Source organism: Macaca thibetana, chromosome 14, assembly GCF_024542745.1.
Source record: "Macaca thibetana thibetana isolate TM-01 chromosome 14, ASM2454274v1, whole genome shotgun sequence".
Classification (NCBI taxonomy): domain Eukaryota; kingdom Metazoa; phylum Chordata; class Mammalia; order Primates; family Cercopithecidae; genus Macaca; species Macaca thibetana.
Genome location: NC_065591.1, coordinates 58,274,788 through 58,291,045, shown reverse-complemented (window position 1 = coordinate 58,291,045; position 16,258 = coordinate 58,274,788). Strand labels below are relative to the sequence as shown.

General features: G+C 41.1%; 1 protein-coding gene across 2 annotated transcripts in view; it reads left to right on the top strand.

Moving 5' to 3' along the window:
• Window positions 1-16,258, top strand: part of SYT9 (synaptotagmin 9) — a 226,641-nt gene that overhangs the window by 58,615 nt on the left and 151,768 nt on the right. For both annotated transcript variants that reach the window (XM_050756215.1, XM_050756216.1), the window contains exons 2-3: window positions 4,992-5,343; window positions 14,643-15,189. In XM_050756215.1, coding sequence (XP_050612172.1) covers window positions 4,992-5,343; window positions 14,643-15,189 — 899 coding nt within the window. The remainder of the gene's footprint in view (window positions 1-4,991; window positions 5,344-14,642; window positions 15,190-16,258) is intronic.

Sequence of the window (16,258 nt, the reverse complement as noted above, 5' to 3'; positions counted from 1 at the left end):
TTCAGTTCCAGGGGACTTCGTTTTTTTCTTTGATATCTTTCACCTTCATTCTCTCATTCTCTCTGCCCTCATTTCTGGAAAATTTAAATATTAGACCTCCTGGATAAATACTTTACATATCATATCTTTCATTTAAATTTCCCAAGTCTTTGTTTTGTTTGGTTTTGTTTTTCTTGGTCTACATTCAGGTACCTGTTCCTTGACTTTGCTTTCTATTTAATTTTTCTTCTATTACACCGATCACATTATTTTACTTCTAGATCAGATTGGATCTCAATTGTGTTTTTTTCTGGTTACTGCTGCAGTCATAATTCTCACCCTTGGTTGCTGTTTTATAAATCTCAGTACATGAATTAATTTGCCTCTTGCATTACTGTAATTCGTTTCATATCAGGGGCTATTTATTCTGATGGCTCAGCTTGGTTACCCTCTTTTGAGGTGTTGATTTGCCCATTTCTTCCATGACTTTTCTTTTTTTTTTTTTTTTTGTCTGTTTATGTGTTCTTCCTGGCCCTTCACAGTTTAGGAAGACAACCAATTTTTTTCATCCATGTTAGTATGTGGGCTTAAATGTTTTACTTCTTGGCCAGTAATCACTGTCACTGTAAAACACGTCCACTTTTTTTTTTTTTTTTTTAATGCTTGCAGGAATCCTCTAGTATTATAGGTGTCCAGCTGGAATGTCTGCTGGGTCCAAGGTGTCATGGGTGTCTTCTATGTGGTGTGCTAGGGATGTTGCTACAATGCATCATGTCTTATGGCTAGGGCTAATAGCCAGTAGAAGAGGTTTCTGACAAACAGGCATGATTACAGGGCATCCTATACCACACCTTTCCTGGGAAGAATACACTCCATGACAGCTCTGGGTATAGTTTTATGCACAATCACCCCCACAGCAGCCATACTTCTAGGGATCTGGATCAGAACTGGTTTGCCATTTGCCTCTTTTCATCATTGAGGGACTATCTGGCTATTACCCCGACTCTTGGGAAAAAGGACTAATTATGCTATTCCTATTCTTTACAAAAATTATGTCACGATTTTTTTAATGTCATATATTTTTCAATTTTTAAAATGAGATATACCATAAATGACAATAATAAATCTCATGAACACATATAAAATTAACAATAAAATAAATGGTCATGTTTCTACCACCTAACTTAAGAAATAATATCTCGTGATTCTAAGCTGATGCTCCCGCTCCGTTTTTGGAGGTCATGGGTCTGAGGTGGGAAGTATAGCCTTAGTGATACCAAAGTAGCTTTCTAGCACCTCTTTCTGAAAAAACAAGAGAAAGGTAGAAATGTACCATCTAGAAGGCATACTCGGCTATTTGTAAACAGAAGCCTAGACAGTTATGCTTGGTGTCTGGTGTGGCTGTGTAGGTCACCACTGGTGTTTCCTGTGGCATTTCTCTCTGGGCCACTGCTAACTCACACAGCACCTTTGTGTAAATCAGAAAAAAAAAAAGCCACTCCTGCCATTTGCCACAATTTAAAAAATAACAATATGCACAAAAATCTATAATGACTATGACTGTAACTGGTGCCCCCTAGAGTTTACAGGCCACAACCCACACAACCGTAATTCAAGGTAGACATAGCACATGGTACAGGGCTCCTCAGGTGGGCTTCATCACTTACTGAATGCCTACTGTGTGCCAGGAACTCTTTTAGATTCTTGGCAGTCAGTGTTGAGAGAGACAAGATCTCTGCTCTTCTGGATCCCCCACGACTGGACTTCTGAGCAGGCTGTTTTGTGAGTGCATGAGCTGTAGTCAACTATCAAGCTGGAGTTGTTCTTAAACTGGGTCGGGGTCCTGTGGTTACTAGTAAAAGTGAGGCAGAACTTCAATTTACTTAGCATGCTACTATGCCAAGTGAATCCCAAGAGGTCATGTTGTACTAAGCTGATGAGTTCAGAGATCACATGGAGTTCTTAAGTTTATGATGACCCTACGTCCTAATTTTGCCTGGACAATCCTAGGTTAAGTATCTTATCCCCATGTAATTATTAATATAACCCCTTTTCTCTCCTAAAAGTGTCCCAGCTTTGGACGGTAAATTATATGATCACATAAATTACCATTTTTTTTTTTTCTGTGCCAACATCCCTTCAAAATTCTAGGGACTTAATACACTAAATATTTAGGTTTTGCTAATGGATCTGTGGATCAGCTGTAGCTTTGCCTCAGGTTGTCAGTGATGTTTAAGTTTACTCCTTGTTTTGGTCTTTGGGCTCATGCCACAAGTCTTCTCATTATGGCAATCAGGCTGGAAGATCAGCTTTTATCTGAGAGCTCTTTTTCTCATGCATAAGGTGGGATCACAAGGGACCTTTGCTTCAAGGTGACGTGGGCCATGTTCACTTGTATTTCATTGCCCAGAGCAAGTCGTATGCCCAAGACCAACATTGAGGATTGGGATTTATGCTTCTCCCTTGGAGAGGAGCCCTGTGATAGGGCAGAGTGTCTAATAATACAGTTATCTCATCACATTCCTAAATCCTATGGCTTCCCAGTGTGCCCCTCCTCCAGCCTTTGCTGGTGGTGGTCTCCTAGCAGTGTCTGTGTCAGGACAGAGCTGAAGTGATTAACAGAATGTAGAGAAGAAGTTCTGTCTCCATTTAGACTGTAGAACGTATTAAGAGATTTCACTGCTATGTGGAGCCTGTTTTGTGTTGGAGAGGGTGGGGATTGATGTTTGCAGCTGGATTACCTGGGACAAGGTTTCCTCCTTCCTGGTCCCCCAGCACTATCACCCACCACAGAAGTCTGCACCAGCATATTGTCTACTCTCCTGTGTGAGTGGTCAGAACCAGGTGGAGTCTGGGGTCAAACCATGCCCTCCCCACCTCATGCTGGGCTCTGTGAGGTATAGTTCCTACAGTCCCTTTTATTTTGACCCCACTGACTCCACTCCCTGTCCCCCATCCTTGCCTGTTGCTCTGCACCTGGGATTTTTAATTTTTATTTTCTCTCAGTCTCCCTTCATTTGCCTGTGTTAAATGTTCAACACTAACTGCCTTTTCTTTTAAAACAATTCCAGATATTCCTCAAAGTTAGTGGTTAACTGATGAATTGATGATGTCCTTTCTTATTTCCCATTGCTTATCCCATTTCTGTGGGATTTGAGGAGACAAAAGTGAAAAAGATTTGCACAGTTACCCATATTGAAACTTCAACCCCAGTATTTTCAAACAGAGATATAATATTGTTACAGTAGAAGGGTGAAGATTGATTTGGAGGCAAAGAGGAAATATGTTAAATCCATCAACAGCCCTGGCAGCTGGCTTGCTTTTAAGAGCAATTTTTGATAAACAGTTTTATCAGTTCACAAGAATGACCAAGTACCTTCAGAGTCATATTAAAAAGCACATGGATGGTAGTTGTTCAGCTTGACTCAGTAGGTAAGTGACTTGCAGGAGGGGTTCCTATGCATGCTTCAGCAGAAATACAGCTTTGTCACAGATCATAGTATGTTGGCAGTGCTGTGCACAGTTGAAATTGTGAGTACTAAATGACCAATTTCTAATTTTCTCCTTCATTAGAATATGGATACATGAAGACATAGCGTGCGCCTATCATATTCCTCATTGTATCTCCAGAGCTTAGCGTGGCACTTGGCATGTAGTAGGCATTCAGAAAACTTTGGTTGCAGCAATGCAAATATTAATGATGGGCAGTAGAGGCAAACCCTGGGGAGAATCCATGGGGCTCCAGGTGTAATGAAGCACCGTAATGACAGGCAGTGTTGTCCTTTAAAAAATAAGGATTTTATGGCTACCATAGTGCCAGAAATGCTTTCAGATTGATGCTCAGCCTCCTGGCTCTACTGTAGCTTGGGGCAGAAGCCTGGAGGGGGTGAACTGTTTTAAACCTTAGGGGCACAGTCACTGGATACTGAACTGCCAAGACTTGCTGACACCGTGGGGCTGTGGTCCATGATCCATGTAGCAGATGCTGTCATTACCTGCCGTGTCCCCTTACCACTTCATTGTGTGCCTGTTGACCTCCAGTGCAGCCTCTGCATTGATTTCAATGTGGGATTTTCCTGGCCACTGAAGCTTACTTTGTTCATCCGGGCAGGTGTCAAATGATGGGAATTTAATGCCCTTTGGGAAATGCCCTCCAATTAATAACTAAAGAGAGCTAATGTGTAATACCTCGGATCCCTTGCCACTTGGGTGAGGTGTATCTGAGGTGTATTAAACCTCCCTAGCAGACTTAACCTTTACTCCCTCACTATGGGAACTGACTTGACAGTGTACCTTTTGTTGACTTCCTTTTCTGGATCACTTCTCCTGTGTTTCCTTCTCCTTCTAAATAATGCTTTGCCCTTGAATACTTGTTTTAGGGTATACTACTGGGGAAACCCAAACTATAATATTCTATCCTGAGTCCTGAGGACTTACCACTGAGTGGGGGTTATTCTTGAAGCTGCAAAATTCACAGAAGATTTGAGCTTCATTTTGCTTAGAACCGTAAAAGTTAATAGGAAAAATAGAACCCGAAAAAGCCCTCTAGTTTCTCTTATTTTAAAAAATTATGACTTACACAATTCCCCAGTTACATTATACAGCTCTCTGAGATGACAGAATAATTTTTAAGGACATTTGAAACTGCCCTGCTCAAAAAACATTAATGATTGGTGCTGCCTGTAGGATAGAGTATCATTTCACTTGAAGGGCATTCTAGTCTCCATGAATGTATCCATTTTCTTGCCATAGCAGGCTGTTTATTGTTTCTAAACATGACCTGCATGCTATGGTACCTCCTCTGTGTTTCTGCTCACTGGTCCTCTGGTTTGTGTATGAATTCTCATCGCCACTGCCCCAGAATTAAGTAACGTAGCTGTGCGCCCCAGCATGACCTTCCACAGTCGGCTCCCAAGGGATGAGTGGATGAGAGGGTCATTCTGCCCATACTATGCAATGGGTGGACTTGCGGGGAATGATCACACTGACTTTTGATCTTTGCTTCTTTGCAGATATCTCAGTGAGCCTGCTGACCCTTGTGGTCACTGCCTGTGGTCTTGCTCTGTTTGGCGTGTCTCTCTTCGTATCTTGGAAACTCTGCTGGGTTCCGTGGCGAGAACGAGGCCTGCCCTCTGGTAGCAAAGACAACAACCAGGAGCCTCTTAACTACACGGACACAGAGACCAATGAGCAGGAGAACAGTGAGGACTTCCTAGACCCTCCCACACCCTGCCCTGACTCCTCCATGAAGATCAGCCACACCTCCCCTGACATTCCCCTCTCCGCCCAGACGGGAGTCCAGGAGAACTGTGCCCATGGCGTCCGCGTGCAGCGCCAAGTCACAGAGCCAACCTCCTCGGCTCGGTCAGTAATGCCTCCTCCTTTCTGAATGCAAGGAAGGACCACCCCATTCCCCTCTCTGGCAAAAATAGCACTGATTGGTCAAGGAGTCTATAACCTTTTAGATTTCTGTTCTGTATCAGAGACATGAATATGGAAAACTCCATGCTAACCTAACGTTGAAGTTAGGTTCCTGAGCCCTTCTTGGTCTCTACTTAGTTTATAAAAATAATAGTTAACATTATTAAGACAGCATGTGTGAAGTACTCTGGAAGAACTTTATATTCATATTTTGTTATAGCTCACAATTTAGCATGAAATGTATACTGATATCATTTTTATTTTACAGCAGAAGAAACTTAAGGAGATTACATTTTTTTAAAAGCCATATATGTAAATACCCAGGTCAGGATTTGAACCCTGGTTCAACCAACACAAGAATCTGAACTCTTAACCGCTCTTCCCTGCTGCCCTCCTACTGCTTTAAAATTTATTCCCTGTGCGTCTGACCTATCCTAACAGTCACACACAGGCTCTCTTCAGACTCCACCGTGTGGCTGGAGGTTTTTGTCCATCTTCAGCCTTTGGAAGGCTTACAGAGTACCAACACCTAGGTCACTCTCTTTTTATTGTCTGGATGCTTTATGCTCTTCAGCAGTAGAGAAATAATATAATGCAGTGAAAAAAGATGCGGTCTCTCAAGTCAAATGAATTGGCTTTACTTACATGTGTGACATTGAACAAATTACTTAAACTCCATATCTGTCCATTTCCTCTTCTTCAAAAGAGGAATAGATACTACTGATTTGTAGGTGGTTTTAAGAATGAAATGATAACATGTGCTTGCACAGGTCTGGCACCTAGTAAAAGCTCCAAAATGTGAGCTACCATTTTGCTGTTAGTATTGCTATTATGGCCTCTCCCAAGGCTCAGACATTGCACAAAAGTGTGTTTGAGGCTAAACAACCAGTTCTAAATCACTGGATATAAAAACTCATTTTCAATAAGATATTTCAGGAAAAGAGACTCAGGAAGCAGCTTTCTGTAGAATGAAAATATTGGCCTGAGTGATGGCCAGAGAAATAGCATGTGCTGTTATTTGTAAAGTATAAAACACAATTTGGAGGTATTTTTTTAAAATCTTTATTGTTTGTTCTCCAGAAACAGAAATAAGACTTTACCCTTTTTATGTTAATCGAGTTTATCCTAGAGGCTCCACTCATTTTCATTAAGTGGGATGGAATATGTCAGTTTATAATTTGATTGTTTCAGAAACTTATTTTAGCATTATTTTCAATTCTGAATCAAAGAGCCAAATCTAAAATATTCCACTGTGAGGAGATGGGTAGTTGTCTGCCATTTGATTTAGAAGAAATCCTCAGATTTTATCACTAGGATTTATCTTCAGATTTAAAACTTAAATATAACTAGAGCTCTGTTTGATGCTGTCATAGAGTTCACGCAATGTGCAGACTCATAATAAAATCCTTTCAGTATTTCAATAGCTAGAGCCTTTTAGATAGAGTCTCCATTGAAATTTCCTTCGAAATTGCCTCCTATTTGGTTCTACTCTGCATGTAACTTTTCTGGTCTGAGTTCCTCCAATATATGGTGGTAGTACTGTGATCTTTTTAGATTTGATCTGAGGACTCTGCCATAATTTTAACAAACTAATAGCAATGATGCCACTCTAATTATCACAATATTTATACTGGAAAAGTATATAAATATACTGCAAATCAATAAGTATTTGCTTAAAACATAAAAACTCTTATCATCACTACTGATTTGTAGAAATTGGGTAGAAAGAAAAAAATTAAAAGGAAGAGTGAAGGAATTGTCCCTGTAAAGTGCACTTTGTGTTCAGATTTATTTTAGTTTTGAAGGCATGCAATTACATTATCTTTTCTGATGACAAAAATCAAGTTTAGGAACATCTGAACTACTATAAGAAAACTACTCTTTTCTAACTGCATTTGACCTAATACTGACAATTTGCATTTTTATGCATTTAAAACATTCATACCTAAATTACTGACCTAGTTTTATGGGGTCTGTCTAGAAATATATATCCTTGTCTCAGGATCTCACCACAATAAGAGCAGTACATGGTCTTCTAATTCTTTGGGGATTATGTTGCATCATGAGAAAATGCACACACACATACACACTTTTTGCTAACAAAAAGGAAAAAGAGAATGAAATTTCCTTTATGCCTCAAATCGTTTTTAACATTCTTCTTTAAGTAATATTTTTGATACCCATATTTGGGGAGGGGAAAGGTAAGCTTTGCTGAGAAAGCTCTAAACAGTCTGCTTTTCCAGTTACTGTTTCTTCTCCTTTCTTTCTCATTATGTTCTTTACTTCCTCCCTGCCGACACTCTCTTACTGCTTCCATCCTGCAGCCATTATCACTGTCTCAGGACAGCCATTATCACAGTCTCAGGGTTCCCATTGCACGTAAGACATAGCCTCCATTTAAAGGTGTCTTCAGGATCCTTGTGATTGGCACAGTTTCTGTCACACCATTTACATCAAAAATCTCAACCTCACCTGGCCTCTTCAGCTTGGATGTGTCCTTGGATATGTTTGGCTGACACGGTGCCTTTTTGAAATGTCCTAAAGATGAGCTTTGTTTTATCTTCTAAGAATGTTTCTGGTCAGAATGACTTTCAAGATCAAGCATGTTCTGTGTCTAGTTACTTCAGTGACTCTAATACCATACAAAATTCCTGTCAATTCTTTTTTATTTGAATGAAATCCTTTTTGTTTAGTGATCCAATATGCTGGAAATGTGGATATTTCAATTTTCTCGGAATTTTTTAATTCCAGAGCTTTATAAAGTTCTCTACTCCAAATGTATGAAAATCCCTAGATCCCCAAAATAGAAGGAACCTTGAAAGGCCATCTAATCCATTTCCTGATTCATGCCCTAAGATGAAAGTTCATCCTGTTTTTTTAAGCTTTCTCAAATTTCTTATGTAACACTTCGGTTTTTCGAAAATTTCAATTACCACACCACAAACCCCTTATCAGGTCTGTTAAGGCCCTGCATGATAATACTGCCACAGTCTGCTTCCAACAGCCTTACCTTATGGCCAGGGCCACCATGTTGCAGGACCCTAGGGGACACTTTTAACATGAACTCACTAGGAGACTGCGTGGAAGAAGCTTGTTGTACTGCAGCTGCACTAGCTCCTCTCTTAGTTCCTTTAGCATCCCAAGCCCCTTCCTGCCTTGAGGTCTTGACACATGTTGTTCCCTCAGCCAGGAATGCTTTTCTTTTCTTTCTTTTTTTTCTTTTTCTGTCCTTCTTGGGTCCCTTACTTCTCTAATGCCCTAGCTGAAACATCACCTTCTCAGAAAAGTCTCCCCGGCCACCCCATGTGAAGCCTGTGTTCTGTCCCCACTCCTTCCCACTTCAATTCTCCCTCGCATTGCCTTGTTTTCCCTCATTCACAGGATTAAATTATTTTAAGTGATTCTTTATTGCTTGTACTCCCCTCTAGACTGAGTTCTGTGAACTCGGAGACCACATCTGTTTTGTTTCTTCCTGTCTATCCAGCCCCTAGCACCACTTGGTGCACGGAGGACTTTTTTCCATGAATGACTGACAGAATACATTGGTCAATATCAGGCTACTTTTCTCTTGCTCTTCTGACAAGAATGGCAAAGGGCCAGAAGTATAAACTGAGCAGAGCCTATAATGGTGTGAGGCTGGCAGAAGGCCATTTGTCCCAGGTCTCACATTCATTAAGAGCCCCACATTAGATTTTTGACCTTATCTCTGAATTAAGCAATCCATAGAGTTACAGAAATATGCTGACAGAATTGAAAGAGGAAGATAACCATCACACTCTAAATTTAGGTCCCGTGATTGGCCACAACTCAAGTAAATAGTACACAAAAATTAAATGTTGTAATTATACTATGAGTAGCACATTTCTATTAAGTTATATTTTTGTGTGGTGAGAACAGTGGTTCAATGTAAACATCTAAAACATAATTTTTGAATCTGAAGTTATTTCTTTAGATTTAAAGAAACTAACTGCTTCAAAAGTGGAAGTTGCCTATCCCTATCTCAACTTCCATGAGACCCTGAAATGATATGTAAATGAGTGTTTTCTCTACTGGGATTAAATTATCAGAAACTATTATATCCATAGCATTTCTGTATTTACTCTAAGATATCAAGCATTTGCTATGTGCAAAATTCAGTATTAGGTAGTGTCAATAAAGAGAGAAAATATATACAACCCTGCCCACAAAAGACCCACAGCAAGAGCACCAATTATACACACTGAAGTGCTCAATTTGTTCTTTAGAAGATTAATCTGGAAAGAATGTATAAGTGTATAAGATGCATGGGACAGTGGTGAAGATTGGATATATACAGGAGCCTCTCTGAGGGCCTGAACTCAGCTGGGATCAATGGTAATGAAAAGAGACATAAGACGTGAGCTACTGTAGAGAACGTTTTGGTGAACAAAGGCTCATCTTAGTTATGGAGGATAAAGTATTCAAGGTTTCAAATCTGTTTAACTTGGGAGGGAGTGGGAGGAAGCAGGTCTTGCCTCAGTGTATCCACCTACCCTTGACAACACACCTCCACTGGCCCCAAGGCCTGATGCCTGTCTCATCATTATCTCACTCATGCGGAAATCCTTGAATCTTCAGGCCAAGAAAACCTCAAATTTCCACTTCCTCCAGCCCTTGTATTCTACTAACTGTGTCTGTCCCTATCCAGGATTTCCCCTTCTTCTGTATGCCTGTGGTTCAGGACAACCCAACCCTCTCTTCTTCATGACCAGGGGAATTTTGAAGAAGAAAAACATCCTGTCTCCACTGTTTCTTTCCATAATTCCCTGCCTTGACTTGAACACAGGAAAGAAACCAGTAACATTTCTGAAACCACAATTTGCTTCTCTCTTTTTTCTCCCTGGATCCTGAAGCCTTGTAGACACTGGTGCCCGAGAACCAGGGAAAGGACAGGTCAGGTTTCACCTCTGAGATGGGCCACTGCAGTGAACGAACACATATTAGGATGCACTTGTTCATGGCTGCACGTGAAAGCCCGCAATGGAAAGGGTGTTGGGGATATGAGTGCTGGCTTACAGAGCCTGGACTCAAAGATGCAGTGGGTGAATGTGAGGGACTCTGGAAAAAGCTACTGGGGCAGAAGAGCTGAAAGTACCATTCTGCTAGAGAACTGGGACCAAGATGAAAACAGATTTAATGCCCATATTGACATCTACAGCATCAGCTTGGAGGTGGCTAAGGATGAGGCCAAGTTAAGCAGGCAAGCCCAGCTCAAGTATCATCTCCTTCATAAAAATTTCCTCAGCCAGAGGTCTTTCTCCCTCTCTTCTTCTGAGGGGGGAACCATCAGTCAATGGCATTAAAATTCTAGACCCTTGTCCTGGGAGCCTCGCATTTACTGCACTCAAAACCACCTCCATTGACCATTTAGAGCCACCTCACCTAGGGTGGGGCAAGCTCAGGTCATGGCACTATATTCCGTATCTTTCCTCCCTCTTGCTTTGGACTTGCTTTCTCTTCCCACCTCTGTTTGAGTAGCGTATGAGAGCTATAGAATATTGATTTTCCATTTTCTCCACCCCCTTTTCTCCTTTACATCCCTGGGGCAGTCTCCCTGCTCTACTTTCTTATTTTCAGCCCCTAGACCTCCAGAGGTTATATGGGAAGATTATGAGTTACCTTGGTTCTCTGGCTGTTCTAAGCTTCTCTCTTCTACCATGCCTCTCCCCCAACTCCAGTAAACTCTAACTTTCTTCTGAATGGAAATTGAAAGAGATTGAAAGGGAGCCCCAGGAGTGAGAACCTGTCATGCCCAGTTGCAGTCTTTGCTTTCTGCTTTAAGCCACTACCTTACAGTTAGATTCAACTGATTTCCCAATAGTAAGTGTGATTCTGAATGGGGGGGAAAGTGTTAGGAATGAAATTAATCATGTAAAATGTTTGAGTAGATAATAGTATTCATATCTGTGACTGGTTTTTTGTTTGGTTGGTTGGTTTTTGGTTTTTGAGTTTTTTTGAGACGGAGTCTTTCTCTGTTGCCCAGACTGGAGTGCAGTGGCTCAGTCTTCACTCACTGCAACCTCTGCCACCTGGGTTTAAGTGATTCTCCTGCCTCAGCCTCCCAAGTAGCTGGGACTACAGGTGTGTGCCACTATGCCTGGCTAATTTTTGTATCTTTAGTAGAGACAAGGTTTTACCATGTTGGCCAGTCTGGTCTTGAACTCCTGACCTCAAGTGATCCACCTGCCTCAGCCTCCCAAAATGCTGGGATTACGGGTGTGAGCCATTGCGCCTAGCCCATAACTGTGATTGGTTTTTGTTTTTGTTTTTGTTTTGTTTTTTGAGACAGAATCTCACTCTGTGGCCCAGGCTGGAGTGCAGTGGCGCAATCTCTGCTCACCGCAAGCTCCACCTCCCAGGTTCACGCCATTCTCCTGCCTCAGCCTCCCGAGTAGCTGGGACTACAGGTGCCCACCACCACGCCTGGCTAATTTTTTTGTATTTTTAGCAGAGACGGGGTTTCACCACATTAGCCAGAATTGTCTCAATCTCCTGACCTCAGATCTGCCCACCTTGGCCTCCCAAAGTACTGGGATTACAGGCATGAGCCACTGAACCTAGCCTGTGATTGGTTTTTAAGAGGTCAGCTATATTGGGAATTTTTGGAGGTATTCCTGTGCAATTGGGTTCTCAGGGAATGGGATCTTTTTTCAGTCTTTGACCTTTACCAACAACCCCGCCTCCCTGTTGGCAATCCACTTTGGTTAGGAAGGGCTGAGCATGTGGGACAATTTATCTTCAGATTTCATGTCTAAGAAAATGTACATGTAGAACAGAATATGTCACACTACTAAGTAGCCAAATCCATGTATTTTAAATCAAAATTGAAAGTATGGTGGCTGGGCACAGTGGCTCACGCCTTTAATCCCAGCGCTTTGGGAGGCCGAGGCGGGCGGATCACCTGAGGTTGGGAGTTCAAGACCAGCCTGACCAACATGGAGAGACCCTGTCTCTACTAAAAATACAAAATTAGCCGGGTGTGGTGGCACATGCCTGTAATCCCAGCTACTCAGAAGGCTGAGGCAGGAGAATCGCCTCAACCTGGGAGGTGGAGGTTGCAGTGAGCTGAGATCATGCCATTGCATTTCAACTCTGGTCGATAACAGTGAGACTCCATCTAAAAAACAAAACAAAACAAAAAAACACCACTATGGTAGATTTAGTCCTACAGACAATGGTGAAGACAAAATGTTGCTGTGATTAATCTAATGCCAGTACTAAGAAAATTCAAAGGTAAATTGTAATACACAGTCTGCCCAGCAACCATCTGCAGAGCAGCAGAGTGACAGGGCCTAGGACTGACACGAGATTGTTGTCTGGGACTGGATTGTGTAGACACAGAACTGTTGGTCTTCCACAGACTCATCTGTAAAAGGAGCATCCGGTGGATATTGAGGATGCACTTTTATGATGTAAACAGTGCCACTTACCAGACAGTACCTAGAAGGGTGGGAACTGATGCAGGACCCAATTATGGCCCTTTTTTGAATCTAGTCTGTAAAGAAAAATCAATAGCAAAGGGAAATAGGGCTGGCACCAACCTATTCCAACCTCTGCATATAGCAGGCTACTTTCTGCTGCCTCCCAGTCCTTTCTGCCCACAGAGTCCAGTAAAGTGAGACTCAAGCTCTATTCTAGCACTACATTGGTTCCACTTCTGGACAAGGGAATGACCTGGCTGCACTAGCGCAGAAAGCCAGTTTTAGATGCTTAACAGCAACTCCTGTCTTCCCTCCCTCACCCATCCAAATCATAAAATACAGAGAAACCTTAAGATTGTGGATTTCTCTGTAAGTGATTAAAATCTCCCATCAGCAACTTTCGGACCACACAGTTTTTGTACATGTGGGAATGTATGTGACTGGGCTATGTCTGCTTGCTATGGACTGTGATAGATGTGACAGGTACAAGTGACAGCTCTGTGACATTACTCTTGTCATACATGTGGGTGATTAGTGATTAGGAGGCTATTTTAGGATAAAGAGGAATGCTCAGCATAGCAATATCTGTGGTGACAAGGGAGAACACTTTCAAACATATCTGGGGGTCCCTTGATTCCATATTTACATCTTTATTTCATTGTCTGAAGGAAGGAAGAGAAGGGCAAATTCAAATGTTTACTCTGCCTCTCCAACTGTTTACCAATCCCTAAGAGACATCCCAGCTGTTCTCTTTCACCTTCTAGTAAAGAGGCTATTTTAATTAAGGTTGTTGACTAAATGCATACAATACAATATAATGACTCTAAACTGAGCTAAAAACAACAAAAGTAACCTTAAAAACAACCTTGTATGTGATAACTACTCTCAACTTGGGAAGAAATGCACAGATCAGACAGGCTTTAAAGAGAATTTTAGGGAAACTTCTAACCCAAACCAATACACTTACAGGGTGAAGAGTATACTACAGTAGCAAATATTTAATTTAAAAGTAACAGTATCCAACGTCTCCAGTTGAATCCATACATACATTTATAGTAGCTCATCTTTAATTTTTGTGCCATTAGTGTTTATTTCAGAAATAAAACCTGTCCTCTTGATCACTAATCACCCGTGTGTACAGCAAAAACACAATCCCAATGCTGTCACTTGTACCTGTCAGAGCCACTACAATCAGACATATCCCACTTGTACCTGTCAGAGCCACTACATACAGACACATCCCAGTCACATACATTTTTGCATGAGCAAAAGCTGTGTTCTTGTGATGAAATTATTTGATTTGAACCAGTAAGAATTTATATCCTTATAAAGCTATAAGCCTGTGGCAAGAAATTCTGTGTAATTTAGAGAAAGATTCATTCTTCTTAAGGCAACACTTGGCTATTTCAATTTCGGAATGATATTATATATAAAGTTGAATAATTTTATTTTTAAAGCAGTTTGTACAAATCTTTACATTCCACCAGATGAATAAGCTTCTTTAATGGCATATTAGACAGTTTAGAAAGTGTATTAAACCTTTAAAGCTCCGAGGTCACATGCTCCTAGGTTCATTTCCTGATACCAACCCTCGGTTTTGAGCTTCAAGCCTTAGGGAACAGCTTACTCACACTGATGAGCATTTTGAATTTAGGCCAAAAAAAAAAAAAAAAAAAAAAAAAAAGCCCACAGTTCTAAGCTCCTAACAAAACATAACGGTCTACCTACATCCCAGGCAAAAGTTTCCAAGAGACCCATAGCTAATAAGATTGTAACTTTGTTCTGTGTTGCTCTTCATTGAAGGCATAATTCAATCCGAAGACAACTCAACTTGTCAAACCCGGACTTCAATATCCAGCAGCTTCAAAAACAGGAACAGTTGACTGGAATTGGTAGAATTAAACCAGAGTTATATAAGCAGAGGTCATTGGATAATGATGACGGGAGACAGAGTAACAGCAAGGCTTGTGGGAAACTGAACTTCATTTTAAAATATGACTGTGACTTAGAACAGCTCATAGTGAAGATTCACAAAGCTGTCAATTTGCCCGCCAAGGACTTTTCTGGGACTTCAGATCCTTATGTCAAGATCTATTTGCTTCCTGATCGGAAAACAAAACACCAGACTAAAGTTCACAGAAAGACCCTGAACCCTGTGTTTGATGAAGTGTTTTTATTTCCGGTTTCCTACAATGACCTTGAAGCACGGAAGCTTCACTTCTCTGTGTACGACTTTGACAGGTTCTCTCGTCATGACTTAATCGGCCAAGTGGTGGTGGATCACTTCTTAGACTTGGCTGATTTCCCCAGGGAGTGCATCCTTTGGAAGGATATCGAATATGTCACCAATGTGAGTCCAGCATTTCTTCATTTTGGTGGTGGGGGGCATCTTAGTTAGCAGGAAAACAGATTACTTACACATTATCTTGAGGGCAAAGTGTAAAATTCATATCAGTGTGCATGTAGCAATTATTTCAGAACCTCCTTGTACCTTTTCAGAAACAGGGTTTTAACAACATTGATTTTGAAGTTTCCAAGTGTTATTACATGCAAACATTAAAGAATAACTTTCTCTCTTTTCTACTTTCAGATTCTTAGCTAGTCCCTAAGAGACACAGGTGTTATCTGTCCTCCATACCTCATTTTCTTTAGAGTTTTTTCAGGTTGTTTGTGCTAAATGCAACCCGGCATTCTATTAATCATAGTCTGCAGCTAAGAGACCATTACCTGACTCTGAGAACAGTAGGTACTTACCTGTGTTCTCAAGTTGGCTCAAGAGCATTTCCCATGATTGGATCCTCAACTTCAACCCTACAAGTGGGAGTGGTTGAGAAGAGTTGGAACCACATTTTTAAATGTAAAACTCACAAAATCCAAGCTACAAGGAGGGAAGTCTGGAAAGAAACTATAGATAATGGCAAAACTAATCTGTCGACAGTCACATCAAATTTAGCGCTCAGAAGAGAAGTCAAAGGTGCTGTGTAGTGGTACAATACATCTATGTCTACATTTTAAACACAAGATTTCAGAGGTGATATTTCTACTCCATTTACATCCTTTTCATTATCCTGTTGAGGTGTATTGGCATTCCAGAAATAGAAAGCAAAATTGAACATTTTTAGGTAACTCTGATATTTTAAGGCCACTTGTTTCTTTCACCTGTCCAAATTCCCTGAGATAACTTTGTTAGTTCCTCTTCTTGGATATGAAATATTCTGAGGCCAGCGTAGCTCCCTTTCTCTGCCATGGCATCCAAAGGGACCAAGCACCACCATCCTTATTCAGTTCAGACACTGATTCAGCTTGAGTCTGGAGCCTATTTAGTGAAAGACTAACCTCTGCCTAATGACCAAATAGCTACACCAGTACCCTCTTAGCCACTTTTATAAACTAGGAACTCACCCATGCTTTGGTTGCCC